The 17048-nt window shown below is 45.0% G+C and overlaps 1 protein-coding gene across 5 annotated transcripts in view; it reads right to left on the reverse strand.

The window, feature by feature from the left end:
* The window catches only part of EDRF1 (erythroid differentiation regulatory factor 1), a 48578-nt gene extending 48200 nt beyond the window's left edge, over nucleotides 1–378 (reverse strand). For 2 of the 5 annotated variants that reach the window (XM_048856693.2, XM_048856691.2), the window contains exon 1: nucleotides 145–376. In XM_048856693.2, coding sequence (XP_048712650.1) covers nucleotides 145–261 — 117 coding nt within the window. In that variant the 5' untranslated portion in view covers nucleotides 262–376. Of the gene's footprint in view, nucleotides 1–144 lie in introns of all 5 variants that reach the window. The other 3 variants (XM_075131022.1, XM_048856692.2, XM_048856694.2) reach the window with 3 other exon arrangements.
* Nucleotides 379–17048: the final 16670 nt, after the last annotated feature.

Below are 17048 nucleotides of genomic sequence, written 5' to 3' on the forward strand. Positions count from 1 at the left end.
CACCCCGGCGTGTGTGTAGACGGGGGAAAGGAGCGGGCGCCCCGGGTCCAGGACATCGGGTGAGGGAGCGGAGCCCACAAGCGGACCGGGCCGCAGCGAACCGCGAGCTGCAGGCTCGGAGCCCGGGGGGAGGCTGCCGCTCACCTGCTTGAGCTCCTCAGGGTCTCCCTTCAGCGCGACGGGCCCCCCTAAGTCGCTTCCCGCGGCGGGGTCCGCTTCAGCACAGGCTCCCCACGGCGGGGGAGCTCCTGTGCCCTCCATTGGCTCCGTCCTCAGAGCCAGCCCAGCCCCGGCGGGGCAGAACCGGGAGAACCGTGAGGCCGCGGCTGCCACCAGCGGCCCAAGAAGCGGAGGGGAAGGAGGAACGGAAATCTCGCGAAGAAGGCTTCTTCTCGCGGGACTTGCCGAGCGCGGCTGGCTGCCGGCGCAGCCCTTGTGTACGCTCGCGGCTCGCAAATGTGCTTCGGCACGTGCGTCTTTGGCCGGGTCTGGCCGCGCGCCGGGCGCTCAGGCGTCAGCGAAGGCTGCACTGTGGGGAGGGGCTTGTTTCGTGTCCGTGCCTGTGGCCCTCATAAAAGTAACAGCAACGAGTCCGTTGCATGTTGGAGTGCGCGGAAGTGGCGCCCGTGTGTGCAAAGTGCAGCAGCCAGTAAGAGAATATCATAATGCCATAAATCCATGGTATGCCCATACCTTGACTACTGTGTGGCGTTCTGGTCGCCCCATCTAGAAAGAGCTATATTAGAACTGCGAAAAGTAGAGAGAGGGGCTAGACAAATGATTGGGGTATGGAACAGCTTCTGTGTGAGGTGAGTTTAAAAAGACTGGGACTGTTCAGTTTAGGAAAGAGGTGACTAAGGGGGGTATGATGGCTATACAGTCATGACTGGTGTGGAGAAAGTGAATAGGGAATTGTTTTTTACCTCTTTGCATATCACAAGAACAAGGTGTCACCCAATAAAATTAATAGGCAGCAGGTTTAAAACAAACATAAAGTACTTCTTGAACTCATTGATGGGGGTGTTATGAAAGCCAAAAGTATAACTGGGTTCAAAAAATCAAGTATTGGGTAGCCATGTTAGTCTGTATCTACAAAAACAACAGGGTGCCACCAGACTCCTTGTTTTGGGGTTCAAAAAAGAATTAGATAAGTTAATGGAGGGTAGGTCCATCAATGGCTACTAGCCAGGATGGTTAGAGATACAACCCCATGCTCTGAGTCTTCCTAAACCTCTGGCTGCCAGCAGCAGGGACTGGACAACAGGGGATGGATCATTTGATAATTGCCCTGTTCAGTTCATTCCCTATGAAACATCGGGCACTGGCTACTCCTGGAAGACAGGATATTGGGATAGTTGGTCTATTGATCTGACCCAATATAATTATTCTTGTGTTCTTACAGTAAGCGATCTCCATGAGCTTCCTTAATATTAAGACTAATGGCATCCAAATTATTGCTTTGATCTGTAATTACCAGACATTCTTTAGCTGATGCTTACAGAAGTTACAGCACTCTGACTAGTCAGTTTAGCTTGTGTTGGGAACTAAAGCCTGGAGGTATGTTGGGTAGTATAATTTAAAATTGAATGGTTTCAGAGTAACAGCTGTGTTAGTCTGTATTCGCAAAAAGAAAAGGAGTACTTGTGGCACCTTAGAGACTAACCAATTTATTTGAGCATGAGCTTTAGCTCACGAAAGCTCATGCTCAAATAAATTGGTTAGTCTCTAAGGTGCCACAAGTACTCCTTTTCTTTTTAAAATTGAACGACAGCTTCTTGACACCTGGATGAGGTTAGGTAGTTACCTACACGTGACAGATCTTTGCACTTTTATTTACATTTTCTTTTTAGTTAATGCAGTTGTCATTCACAGATCTCACTATCCATGTGTGTTCTTTTGTTAGCTAATTAGTAAGATGAGATGTAGAATATTAAAGCACCAGGAGCTTTGGCCCAGAATCTCAAAGGCACGCAACTCTCATTAAAATAAATGGTAGTTAGCCGTATAAATACCTTTGAGGAGCTGGACATTTGTACTTGCCTGCAGTAAATGGCTTGCAATGCTCCAAACCATTCATATTTAGTGTCAGTTTTTTCTTGCTGCATTTTCCACTATGGCATTTGGTTCCCTTTAAAGTTAGACTAACCCATCCACATTTTATAAAACAAGCCAGCATCATCTAAAACGCAAATGTCATTCTCTGAACAGTTTATAAGAAGATAAAGACAAGTGTTGTTTAGTCTCTAGATTAGTCAGGACTTTTGGGTTCTACCTACAGTAGTGCCAAGACTCACTGTGGGACCTTTAGTAAATACTTCACCTCTCTATGCCTCCTTTCTCTGTCTGTAAAATGGGCAAAGCAGCCCTAGTATTCCGTTGACTGTTATTCTTCACTTACCTTCACAAAAATGTTTGTGAAGTGCTGCTAAAAAAAGAAAATGGCTGCCATGTCCACCTCAGATGAAGTGATCCCACTGTTTACAGATTCCTTCCAGAGAGATGTTGCAGATTATATCCCACTGTCATCTGACAATTTCACCATTTGTTACCTTGAATTTCTCATTGACAGCTCTTTCCTTGTAGCCTGATTTGTGCCCTGTGATCTCATGGGGCTATTTTCAGCAGACAGAGCCAACTAGTGACAAGTTTGCTACATTTGTTCACTAGTACAATTCCCCAAGGATTTACTGGGGAGGATTTAATAGACTTCTGAAGTATCAGTGAAAGAAAGAAATATCTAATACCTATCTTGATATCTCTTTACCTAATTAGATGTTTAATTGCTTGGGGAACTAGTGTTCTTCATTTAAAATAAAAATAATGGAAATTCTAATTATTTATAAAAATGAGAATTTTAAACAAAGCATTTATTTATTGTTAGTTTTAGAGACTGTTTATCATATCTAATGTTAACAACAGTTGCTCCACTATTTGTGAGGTTCTGTCAGCCCTTCCACTGTAAGTCCCATCTTGAATGCATATAAAATATTTGCCATAAAAATTAATTCCAGGATGAATCTTGCATATAGATCTTATATGATAGGCACAGTTTCTAGTTACATAGTTCAGAGGGCAAATCCTGATATTCCCCATTCACCCAGTTTTATTAGGTCTCGCTACAGTTTCTGTGGAAACATCTCTAGCTTTGACTAACCTAAATGATTTTATATTTGCAAATTTTACCACTCCATGATCACTCCCTTCTTCAGCTCATCTAAAGCAATTTAATTAGGTCAAGAAGATATTATGGATTTCATGTTATGGGAACCCTTGAACATATTATGGGGTATATGTATGTAAACCTTCACTCATGGGGGAGGGGGAGGGAGAGGAGGAGGGGAAAGGGAAAGAAGTGGTTCAGAGGAGCTCAGCGCCAAATGGAAAATGTGGAGGAAGGTTAGTTTTGTGGCTACGGCACCAAACTAGGATCAATTCCTGGCTCTGCCACAGACTTAGTTAATTATCTTTAATGATCAGACATTCTGCAGCAGAATCAGAATGTAGCCCAGGCTGCAACTTCAAAGTGCTGTCTATATAGCTATTTTCAGAGCGCTAACGCAAGCCCACTAACCCAAATCTCTTAGCCTTCCATCTGGGAGGCTTACTCCAAATGTTGTGTAGACATACCCTTAGGGCAGGGGTTTCAAACTCGCAGCCCGTGGGCCATCTGCGGCCCGCAAACCCCCCCAATGTGGCCCGCAGGGCTCCAGCAATTTTGGGGCCACCTCTCTCCCTTGGCCCCACCTGCTGCCCCCAGCACTCCCCCCCAGGGGCCCCAGCAGCACAGGGGAGCAGAGCAGCATCTGCCTGCTCGCTCCACTGGCTGCCAGCCCCTCCCTGTGGCTCCGGGGTGGGGCAGGACTGTGCTTCCCCGCTCTGCCCCCGCCCCGAGCGCCCCTGCAGCCAGCGGGAAGCTGCGGGGGTGGTGCCTGGGGGCCACAGCGCACGGAGGCCCCCCCGGCCCGCCCCTCTTTGGAGCCCCAGGTAAGCACTGTATCCCCACCCCCTCCAAGAGCCTGCACCCCTACCCACACCCCCCAGCCCCCAAACTCCCTCCCAGAGCCTGCACCCCCACCTCCTCCCCACATACTCCCTCCTGCCCCAAACTCCTTCCCAGAGCCTGCGCCCCCTCCCCATGCCCCCCAACCTCCCTCCCAGAGCCTGCACCCCTTCCCACACACCTCTTCCAAACCCCCAAACTCCCAGAGCCAGCATCCCCCTTCCCACATACCCACTCCTGCCCCCTAACTCCCTCCCAGAGCCTGCACCCTCTCCCGCTCAAACTCCCAGAGCCTGCACCCCCCCTTTCCGACACACTCCCTCCCACCCCCAAACTCCCTCCGAGAGCCTGCACCTGTCCCCCCTCCTCCCTCCCAGAGCCCGCAACCCCACCCCCTCCTCCTGCGCCCCCACTTCCTGCCCCAGCCCAGAGCCTGCACCCAACACCCAAACTCCATCCCAGAGCCTGCACCCCAATCCCGTACCCCAGACCTCCTCCCCCACCCAAACTCCCTCGCAGAGCCTTGGGCAGGTGTGGGGCAGAGTTGGGGGGGGCGGGTTCTGGGTGGCATGAGTGACATTATTGGCCTGCTGGGAGGATCTGAGGACTGGCACTGGTCCTAAGGTAAATTGAGTTTGAAACCCCTGCCTTAGGGGAAGATTCTGCCATCCTTATTCAAGGTGCTACTCAACAAGAATAAGAGGAGCAGATCTAGCACTCACTACTGTGCTTCACTGCCCCATTTGTAAAATGGGAGAAAATACTTCTTTGCTTCATTGGGATTGTAAGGATAAATTCATTAGTGTTTGGGAGGTGCTCAGATACTGGCAAGATAGAGCCAGTATAAGTTATCTAGATAGGGAGAGCATTCTTACTGCCTCTGCCAGATTACTGGTGGGAGAGTACACAGCAGGATCTGTGTTAACCTTTAACAGGGGGCCATGTGTTTTCCTCCCAACACTGGTTCAGCTCCCTTAGCTGGTGTTACTGAATAGGCACGCCCGTGATACACCCTTGTGTTCCCTACATCTTTGACGGTCTAATACTGCTGCCAGTAGACGTTTCTTGTCCTTGCACGGGTGCAGAGACTGAGATTGTAACTCACACCATCCATCAAGGTTGTGAGCAGCAGGGAGAAGGTTCCTTTCACCCATCCACTCTTTGTGCACCTGTGCAGGCCAGCAACAGTCCTGCCTTCAGTATTCTCACTACAGTTGGGCAAATGTATTTTTTGCTTTTTTTTGGCTATGACATGTAGGAAATTTATTTTAATGTATGTATTTATTTTGCAATGGAAAAGAACCTAAATGAATATCTTGTGTTTCCATTACCTGGCTGGAATTAAGGCATGTTCATGATGATGATCATAGAATCATAGAATATCAGGGTTGGAAGGGACCTCAGGAGGTCCTCTAGTCCAACCCCCTGCTCAAAGCAGGACCAATCCCCAACTAAATCATCCCAGCCAGGGCTTTGTCAAGCCTGACCTTAAAAACTCCTAAGGAAGGAGATTCCACCACCTCCCTAGGTAACGCATTCCAGTGCCTCACCACCCTCCTAGTGAAAAAGTTTTTCCTAATATCCAAGCTAAACCTCCCCCACTGCAACTTAAGACCATTACTCCTTGTTCTGTCATCAGCTACCACTGAGAACAGTCTAGATCCATCCTCTTTGGAACCCCCTTTCAGGTAGTTGAAAGCAGCTATCAAATCCCCCCTCATTCTTCTCTTCCGCAGACTAAACAATCCCAGTTCCCACAGCCTCTCCTCATAAGTCATGTGTTCCAGTCCCCTAATTATTTTTGTTGCGCTCCACTGGATGTTTTCTAATTTTTTCACATCCTTCTTGTAGTGTGGGGCCCAAAACTGGACACAGTACTCCAGATGAGGCCTCACCAATGTCGAATAGAGGGGAACGATCACGTCCCTCGATCTGCTGGCAATGGCCCTATGTATACATCCCAAAATGCCATTGGCCTTCTTGGCAACAAGGGCACACTGTTGACTCATATCCAGCTTCTTGTTCACTGTAACCCCTAGGTCCTTTTCTGCAGAACTGCTGCCGAGCCATTCGGTCCCTAGTCTGTAGCGGTGCATGGGATTCTTCCATCCTAAGTGCAGGACTCTGCACTTGTCCTTGTTGAACCTCATCAGATTTCTTTTGGCCCAATCCTCTAATTTGTCTAGGGCCCTCTGTATCCTATCCCTACCCTCCAGCGTATCTACCTCTCTTCCCAGTTTAGTGTCACCTGCAAACTTGCTAAGGGTGCAATCCATGCCATCCTCCAGATCATTAATGAAGATATTGAACAAAACCGGCCCCAGGACCGACCCTTGGGGCACTGCATTTGAGACCGGCTGCCAACTAGACATGGAGCCATTGATCACTAGCTGTTGAACCCGACAGTCTAGCCAGCTGTCTATCCACCTTATAGTCCATTCTACTTTAACTTGCTGGCAAGAATACTGTGGGAGACTGTCAAAAGCTTTGCTAAAGGAATAACATGTCCACCGCTTTCCCCTCATCCACAGAGCCAGTTATCTCGTCATAGAAGGCAATTAAATTAGTCACGCATGACTTGCCCCTGGTGAATCCATGCTGACTGTTCCTGATCACTTTCCTCTCCTCTAAGTGCTTCAGAATTGATTCCTTGAGGACCTGCTCCATGATTTTTCCAGGGACTGAGGTGAGGCTGACTGGCCCGTAGTTCCCCGGATCCTCCTCCTTCCCTTTTTTTAAAGATGGGTACTACATTAGCCTTTTTCCAGTCGTCCAGGACCTCTCCCAATCACCGTGAGTTTTCAAAGATAATGGCCAATAGCTCTGCAATCACATCCACCAACTCTCCGATGCAGTGCATCCAGCCTCATGGACTTGTGCTCGTCCAGCTTTTCTAAATAGTCCCAAACCATTTCTTTCTCCACAGAGGGCTGGCCACCTCCTCCCCATGCTGTGCTTCCTAGTGCAGCAGTCTGGGAGCTGACCTTGTTTGTGAAGATAGAGGCAAAAAAAGCATTAAGTACATTAGCTTTTTCCACATCCTCTGTCACTAGGTTGCCTCCCTCATTCAGTAAGGGGCCCGCACTTTCCTTGACTTTCTTCTTGTTGCTAACATACCTGAAGAAACCCTTCTTGTTATTCTTAACGTCTCTTGCTAGCTGCAACTCCAGGTGTGATTTGGCCTTCCTGATTTCACTCCTGCATGCCTGAGCAATATTTTTATACTCTTCCCTGGTCATATGTCCAACCTTCCACTTCTTGTAAGCTTCTTTTTTGTGTTTAAGATCAGCAAGGATTTCACTGTTAAGCCACGCTGGTCACCTGCCATATTTACTATTCTTTCTACACATCGGAATGGTTTGTCCCTGTAACCTCAATAAGGATTCTTTAAAATACAGCCAGCTCTCCTGGACTCCTTTCTCCTTCATATTATTCTCCCAGGAGATCCTGCCCATCAGTTCCCTGAGGGAGTCAAAGTCTGCTTTTCTGAAGTTCAGGGTCCGTCAAAGCTCTTCTTTCTTCCTTGTGTCAGGATCCTGAACTCAACCATCTCATGGCCACTGCCTCCCAGGTTCCCATCTACTTTAGCTTCCCCTACTAATTCTTCCCGGTTTGTGAGCAGCAGGTCAAGAAGAGCTCTGCCTCTAGTTGGTTCCTCCAGCACTTGCACCAGGAAATTGTCCCCTACACTTTCCAAAAACTTCCTGGATTGTCTGTGCACCGCTGTATTGCTCTCCCAGCAGATATCAGGGTGATTGAAGTCTCCCATGAGAACCAGGGCCTGCGATCTAGTAACTTCCGTTAGTCGCTGGAAGAAAGCCTCGTCCACCTCATCCCCCTGGTCCGGTGGTCTATAGCAGACTCCCACCACGACATCACCCTTGTTGCTCACACTTCTAAACTTAATCCAGAGACTCTCAGGTTTTTCTGCAGTTTCGTACCGGAGCTCTGAGCAGTCATACTGCTCTCTTACATACAATGCAATTTCCCCACCTTTTCTGCCCTGCCTGTCCTTCCTGAACAGTTTATATCCATCCATGACAGTAGTCCAGTCATGTGAGTTATCCTACCAAGTCTCTGTTATTCCAATCACATCATAATTCCTTGACTGTGCCAGGACTTCCATTTCTCCCTGCTTGTTTCCCAGGCTTCTTGCATTTGTGTATAGGCACTTGAGATAACTCGCTGATCGTCCCTCTTTCTCAGTATGAGGCAGGAGCCCTCCCCTCTCGCGCTCTTCTGCTTGTGCTTCCTCCCCGTATCCCACGTCCCCACTTACCTCAGGGCTTTGGTCTCCTTCCCCCGGTGAACCTAGTTTAAAGCCCTCCTCACTAGGTTTGCCAGCCTGCTTGCGAAGATGCTCTTCCCTCTGTTCGTTACGTGGAGCCTGTCTCTGCCTAGCACTCCTCCTTCTTGGAACACCATCCCATGGTCAAAGAATCCAAAGCCTTCTCTCTGACACCACCTGCGTAGCCATTCGTTGATTTCCATAATTCGACGGTCTTTACCCAGGCCTTTTCTTTCCACAGGGAGGATGGACGAGAACACCACTTGCTCCCCAAACTCCTTTATCCTTCTTCCCAGAGCCACATAGTCTGCAGTGATCTGCTCAAGGTCATTCTTGGCAGTATCATTGGTGCCCGCATGGAGAAGCAGGAAGGGGTAGCAATCCAGGGGCTTGATGAGTCTCGGCAGTCTCTCCGTCACTTCATGAATCCTAGCTCCTGGCAAACAGCAGACTTCTCGGTTTTCCTGGTCGGGGCGGCAGATAGATGACTCAGTCCCCCTGAGGATAGAGTCCCCAACCACCACTACCTGCCTCCTTCTCTTGGGAGCGGTGGTCGTGGAACCCCCATCCCTAGGACATTAATGACATGATGATTATTAATATAAAACTATCATATTTTCAATGGGTGATTTCTCTTTTTTTAACTGCTGTGGAACATGTTAAACTTATTATCTTGTTTTCTTAGGATTTTTGTAATTTTCTGGTTGCCTAGTTGAATCTTTTACTTTAACAACTGATAATATATATTGATTCCTGTATTCCTTTTAATACACAGGTGGTGCTCAGCATTGGCCTAACACACTCCCATTAAAATCTGATTTAAATGGGAGCAGAGTTATGCCCAGAATAAGTGCCTTTGAAAACCTACATTTGTATCTCATTGGCTGGCACTATTGTTTTAATCATTCCTGTATTTCAGAAGCGAGCTGTACAATATACTAATTTTGTTAGATGAACTGGCTTCCAACCAGCTTGTTTTAGGAAATGGTTGGGATCCTAAGGATTATTTAAGATCTGTCAAATGTAACTAGCTTCTTAGAAGGTTTTTCATGGACAGATGTTTCAAGATTGAGTGTAAGCAATAAATACCAGTAGGTGGTGCAAACTGACACAGTTTAAGCTCAAAATGTAATTTAAAATTGTATCGTGAATAGCTTCACATAAAAACAATATTGTAACTTGTTTGCTCATTTTATACAGTTTAGGTTTAACTTCACAGAAATTGCATTTCATACACAAACGTAATTTTGTTGGCCTCTCCTTCCTTTTGTGCTAATGTGGTCATCTCAGAGGTTACAAAATACATGGGGACACAGGGAGAGAGGTAGAGAAATGATGGGTCATTGTGAAGCGTGTGAGGAAATATTGCTCTATGTTTGGTTAGATGTTTTCTGGAAAAGATATGTATTTTAACTGAATACTCAAAAATAGCATTGTTTAAATACGTTTGAATACAGTGAGTTTATTAATGAAAATGAAATTATTATTCATATTAAATTAATATACTAGCTTTTCTCCTGCAGCGACCTGCATTGTATTGCTTTTAGATTGTGTGTAATTGACTTTTGTGATCTCCTTGTTTCTCAGAGTAGACATTTGTCAGCATAATGAAATCATAATTGAGCACATCTGCAGTCTCTGCTTAGGGGAGGCCTGTAAAGTTTAGAAAGAAGCCTCCGTATCCATAACTAGGATGCTGGCGGGGGGAGGGTACAAAGAATAAACAGGCTTTAAGATATCTCTACTAGGTTTTACACAGGGCCCACTGACTGATTGCTGTAGAGGTGGAGAATATTAGGGCTTGATCCAAAGCCCAATTAAGTCAATGGTAGTCTTTCTGTTGACTTCATTGGGTATTGGAGTTGGCCCTTATGGAATTATATGGCATTGTCAAGCTAGAGTGAATGAGTTCAATAAGCTAGAGAGTTCTTTATGTTGAGTCTGGGGATAGATTCTTGATAGTCTTTTGTGAGCGTATTAGAACTATATGAGGAAATAGGGAGTCTTTTCCCACAGTAAAGAGTACTTGTGGCAGCTTCGAGACTAACCAATTTATTTGAGCATAAGCTTTCATGAGCTACAGCTCACTTCATCGGATGCATACTGTGGAAACTGCAGAAGACATTATATATACAGAGACCATGAAACAATACCTCCTCCCACCCCACTCTCCTGCTGGTAATAGCTTATCTAAAGTGATCACTCTCCTTTACAATGTGTATGATAATCAAGGTGGGCCATTTCCAGCACAAATCCAGGTTTTCTCACCCCCCCCCCCTTTTTCCAAAAACCACACACACAAACTCACTCTCCTGCTGGTAATAGCTTATCCAAAGTGACCACTCTCCTTACAATGTGTATGAAAATCAAGGTGGGCCATTTCCAGCACAAATCCAGGTTTTCTCACCCCCCCCCCCACACACACACTCACTCTCCTGCTGGTAATAGCTCATCCAAACTGACCACTCTCCTTACAATGTGTATGATAATCAAGGTGGGCCATTTCCAGCATAAATCCAAGTTTAACCAGAACGTCTGGGGGGGTGGGGGGTAGGAAAAAACGAGGGGAAATAGGCTACCTTGCATAATGACTTAGCCACTCCCAGTCTCTATTCAAGCCTATTTTCCCACAGTACATTCATATGTATGACAAAAGGACCGTGTTGCTGATAGTGCTTCCTGAGCACAAAAGGAAATGTGGCTAGTGCACTTAATGAACCTCCAAGGCCCGTAAATTGGTGAGGTCAACCTCCCTTGTGTGCCTGGAGACAGGCGTAGAAAGGAGCCCACATTGCACTGTTCTGCAGCAGGCATAAGCTGTGCTGTTTGAGTCATCCTGACTGCATTTGCCTTGTGTAGACAGAATTTCTCAAAGTACCACCCTCATCAACACAACTTCAAGGAACAAGAGCATAATTTTGCCATATATTTCATGTTATAGCAGTCTCGGATGATGACCCAGCACATGTTCTTTTTAAGAACACTTTTGCTGCAGATTTGACAAAACACAAAGAAGGTACCAATGTGAGATTTCTAAAAATAGCTGTAGCACTCAACCCAAGGTTTAAGAATCTGAAGTGCCATCCAAAATCTGAGAAGGACGAGGTGTGGATGGAGCATGCTTTCGGAAATCTTAAAAGAGCAACACTCTGTTGCAGAAACTACAGAATCTGAACCACCAAAAAAGAAAATCAACCTTTTGCTGGTGGCATCTGATTCAGATGATGAAAATGAACATGCATCAGTCCACACTGATTTGGATCAGTATCGAGCATGGACGCATGTCCTCAGGAATGGTGGTTGAAGCATGAAGGGACATATGAATCTTTAGCGCATCTAGCATGTAAATATCTTGCAATGCCGGCTACAACAGTGCCATGTGAACGCCTATTCTCACTCTCAGGTGATGTTGTAAACAAGAAGCGGGCAGCATTATCGCCTGCCAATTGTAACCACACTTGTTTGTCTGAGCAATTGGCTGAACGAGAAGTAGGACTGAGTGGATTTGTAGGCTCTAAAGTTTTGTATTGTTTTATTTTTGAATGCAGTTATCTGTTTGCACATAAGTCTACATTTTTAAGTTCAACTTCCATGATAAAGAGATTGCACTATAGTACTTGTATGAGGTGAATTGAAAAATACTATTTCTTTTGTTTTTTACAGTGAAAATATTTGTAATAAAAATAAATAGAAAGTGAGCACTGTACATTTTGTATTCTGTGTTATAATTGAAATCAATATATTTGAAAATGTAGAAAACATCTAAAATATTTAATTAAATTCTGTTCTATTATTAACAGCGCGATTAATCACGATTAATTTTTTTAATCCTGTGATTAATTGAGATTAATTTTTTTAATCGCTTGATAGCCCTACTTAAAAATATAGTTTTCCTGATTTCAGCGATTCATGGATTCCAAAGCCAGAAGGGACCATTGTGATCATCTAATCTGCCCTCCTGTACAACACAGACCATAGAACTTCTGAATTCCTAGAGCATATCTTTGAGAAAAACATCCAGTCTTGATTTAAATATTGTTGTCAAGGTTCTTTCCCCACTCTGAACTCTAAGGTACAAATATGGGGACCTGCATGAAAACCTCCTAAGCTTACTTTTAGCAGCTTAGGTTAAAACTTCCCCAAGGTACAAACTATTTTACCCTCGGTTTTCCACTGCCATCACCAAACGTTTCTCTGGGTTCCTGAGAAAGCGTTGTTTGGAAACGTCTTTCCCCCAAAAAATCCTCCCAACCGTTGCACCCTACTTCTTGGGGAAGATTTGGTAAAAATCCTCACCAATTTGCATAGGTGACCACAGACCCAAACCCTTGGATCTTAGAATAATGAAAAAAGCATTCAGTTCTTGAAAAGAAACATTTTAATAGAAGAAACAGTAAAAAGAATCACCTCTGTAAAATCAGGATGGTAAATACCTTACAGGGTAATTAGATTCAAAACATAGAGAATCCCTCTAGGCAAAACCTTAAGTTACAAAAAAGACACACAGACAGGAATATTCATTCTATTCAACGCTATTTTCTCAGCCATTTAAAGAAATCATAATCTAACACACATCTAGCTAGATTACTTACTAAATTCTAAGACTCCATTCCTGTTCTGTCCCTGGCAAAAGCATCACACAGGCGGACCCAGACCCTTTGTTTTTCTCCCTCCTCCCAGCTTTTGAAAGTATCTTGTCTCCTCATTGGTCATTTTGGTCAGGTGCCAGCGAGGTTACCTTTAGCTTCTTTACCCTTTACAGGTGAAAGGATTTTTCCTCTGGCCAGGAGGGATTTAAAGGTGATTACCGTTCCCTTTATATTTATGACAATTGTCAATGATAGAGAATCTATCATAACCCTTGGTAAATTGTTCCAGTTATTAATTACCCTCACTGTCAAAAATTTACACCTTATTTCCAGTCTGAATTTGTCTAGCTTCAACATCCAGCCATTGGATCATGTTATACCTTTTTCTTCGAGACTGAAGAGTACATTATTAAATATCTAAAAGAAGTCTAGATTCTTTTAGACTGTAATCAAGTCACCCCTTAACCTTCTCTTTGTTAAACTAATTAGAAAGAGCTCTTCGAGACTATCACTGTGTGCAGCATGTTTTCTAATCCTTTAATCATTCTCGTAGCTCTTCTCTGAACTCTCTCCAATTTATTTCCTTGCTCAGTGTCTTGTTTTCATGACATACTGTGTCTAATGTGTAATGTGTTACCAATAATACAGCACTAATGGATAAGTGAACTCTAATTGCTCCCCTATAAAGGATAGAGCTAAACAAGTATTACAAATATTTCAGAAAGATACTGAGACAACATAAGTAAACTTAGACCTATTAAGACTGAAAATCTCATCCACAGCTATAGTGTAGAGCCTTCCCTGACTCTGTTTTCTTTATTACTATTATTTATATTTCCTATAATATAAACCACAATGTTTCACAACATTCATCCTTCAACATTCAAGCCCCCTATCTACAAAATCTAAATCTTGCTGTGCCAGAGTGTGTGGTAGCAAGAAGATAGAGAAAGAAGCATTAATATAGAAATGGTGTTATCATGTCTCCTTAGACACTATAAATATAATAGAATCACACTTACTGGCTAAACTAGCCAAATGATTTTTAACAGCTTCTTCTTCGTTCTTACATTAACTGCTGCAATAGAAGCATGGAGCAGGGAAAGAGCTGTCAAAACCCTAGAACAGCCTGAAGATATGGGGCCAGTTCTCTTATTTACACCCAGGTAAATTGAGAGTGACTCTACTGAAGTTAATGGAATTACACTAGTGTAAATCAGATGTGATTGAGAGGAGGAACAAGCCTATGGTTTGAGCACAAGCAAATCCACTATAGGCACAGTGTGAAGGAATATAGGAGAAACAATTTCTAATGTTCTAAAGCAGAGGTGGGCAAACTACGGCCCGCAGGCCACATCTGGCCTGCGGGACCATCCTGCCTGGCCCCTGAGCTCCTGGTCCGGGAGGCTAGCCCTATCCTCTGCTGTGCCCCCTCCCCCACAGCCTCACCTCACCACACCACCGGCGCAATGCTCTGGGCGGTGGGGATGCAGAGCCCGGACTGACCCAGTGCTCTGTGCTGCGCAGCACGGCTGCCTGTCCTGGTGCAGCTGCGCTGCCAGCCACCAGTGCTCCAGGCAGCTCGGTAAGGGGGCAGGGGGCAGTGGGGGTTGGATAGAGGGCAGGGGAGTTTGGGGGGTGGTCAGGGGTGTGGATATGGGTTGGGGCGGTCAGAGGGCGGGGAACATGGGGGTTCAATGGGGGCAGAAGTCTGGGGGGGGCAGTCAGGAAGGAGAGAAGGGATTGGATGGGGTGGGGGGGCAGTTAGGAGCAGAGGGTCTGGGGCAGTCAGGGAGAAGGGATGGTTGGATGGGGCAGGGGTCCCGGGGAGGCAGTCAGGAAGGAGAGGAGGGGTTGGATGGGGCGGCGGGTGGCGGTTAGAAGACGGGGAGCAAGGGGGGTGGATGGGGCAGGGGTCCCCGGGGGGGCAATCAGGAAGGAGAGGGGGGTTGGATGGGGTGATGAGGGGCAGTTAGGGGCAGGGGATCTGGGGGCGGTCAGGGAGAAGGGGTGGTTGGATGGGGCAGGGATCCCGGGGGGCAGTCAGGAAGAGGGGGGGTTAGATGGGGCCACGGGGAGCAGTTAGGGGCAGAGGGTCCGGGGGCGGTCAGGGGACTGAGAGCAGGGGGGGAGGTGGATGCGGCAGGGGTCCCCGGGGGCACAGCCTCCCCTTACCGGCCCTCCATACAATTTCAGAAACCCGATGCAGCCCTCAAGCCAAAAAGTTTGCCTGCCCCTGTCCGAAAGGACTGGGTGGAAAGTCCAACCCCAGCTCCCTTAAAACAAAACAAAACATGATTTAAACTTTAGCAATAAAACTGTAAGAGTGGTCTGGCACAAATTGTATGCACACCCCTTCAAAGTACTAAATGGAAAAATTAATGTCATAATCTGCAACAACAAAATGATAGAAAAGAGACAAATCAACATACAAAGGGGAAATGCTTGATTCATCACAAATGGTTTTGATTTCTACTTGCTAGTTTGCCTTCCAAAAGATCCCTTGGTAGACTTTATGAAATATAAGAAACCTCATTCAGACCAATATAATAACCATAAAATAACTCAGCTCATGGATAGGCCTTGACAACATTTGGAAGGAGAGTAGTAAAGAAAGCTAAGCAAAAGAGAACTCAAAGAAAGAGGGTATTGTGTGATACAAAGGATGTCATAAGCTGGTCTAGCTGTGGTGCGCAGCATAAAAATGTCATGGTAAGAAGAAGAGAAAAGGCAAAAGATGATATTCAGATCTCAGGTACTCCAGCGTAACTCTGGAGTAGCTACCTTAAAATCAGTAGAGCCACACCCAAATTACACCAGTTTAATTAAAATCATATAGGTTTTTTCATTTAATTTCTTTGGTTTTAGTTGGAATATGGTCTAAACTTAGATACAATCACCTAACACACCACTATTTTCTTTCTCTCTGTATTTAGTAACATAATAATTCAATAATTTAAAAGACTGATGAAAGATGTACATCCAATATAGAATTCTTATTTACCTGTTACCTTGCATTGTAGTTGTTATAATGTTTGGACCATATTCTGCCATCAGCGAGTCACATATAATTCTCTGTGTGCCAAATCCTGGTCTCCTTAATGCTAACAGCAAACTCTCAAGATTTGATTATTGACTTCAGTGAGAGTTACACAGATGTATTTGAGGACTGAACTGGACCCTTTGTGTACATTTACATCTTTAATTATGAAGGGTTTTCCTTTAGAGTATAATTTTAGAATTGAAGGTGTTGGTGCCAAAAATCACCAATTTCACAAGAGGGAGCTTCATGTTGCATAAATTCTGCTATATGAGATGAATAATTTGTTTTTAAAAGTAAATATAGTGCCCATGAAAGGTTTCGTTCCAAAAGGACAAGAAACTGAGGTCCTTTCTGTTTCCACTTTTAACACATACAGCACAGGCAGTGGCAGTAATGTGCCACAACCCTATTTTTCATAGATTACCAGTGATGAGTGTTTGTTGATTATCCTTAGCCTCCAAGACTGGCATTGTCACAAGGGTGCCATCTCTGGGGTGAGTTTTGTAATGAGTATATAACTTAATCATGGGCAGACCAGCTTTGCCAGAGTTGTAGTTTTCTAGTAAATTGAGTGACATTTTAAAGGCAGCTGCAGGCTTTTGTTTTGAATCACAGGTTTAAAAGCAGATGGCATGATATGGACCTATGGATTTTTGGGATGCCAGCCTCAAGTTGCCTAAACAGAAATAATGAGCTAATCAGGACATCCTGAGTCATCCATGGTAGATTTCAGAGGAACAGCCGTGTTAGTCTGTATTCGCAAAAAGGAAAGGAGTACTTGTGGCACCTTAGAGACTAACCAATTTATTTGAGCATGAGCTTTCGTGAGCCACAGCTCACGAAAGCTCATGCTCAAATAAATTGGTTATCCATGGTAGAGTTTGCTTCAAGGACTCACATTGGGTGGTGGAACTACGGACTGGATGGGGAAGCCAATCATTGCCTACTATTGTTAAGTTCTTTTACCATTTCAGCAGGTTTTTTTCTACACTTTTAGCAACATTACCAAGGTACATATTCACAAGAAGTAATGCAATTGTTTGTTATAGCTTTCAACATAGAATGGCAGGCTAATATGTTAACTAAGGAACAAATGTCATACAGTAATGAAAGGATATTGTATTTTGA

Source organism: Caretta caretta, chromosome 7 (assembly GCF_965140235.1).
Source record: "Caretta caretta isolate rCarCar2 chromosome 7, rCarCar1.hap1, whole genome shotgun sequence".
Classification (NCBI taxonomy): domain Eukaryota; kingdom Metazoa; phylum Chordata; order Testudines; family Cheloniidae; genus Caretta; species Caretta caretta.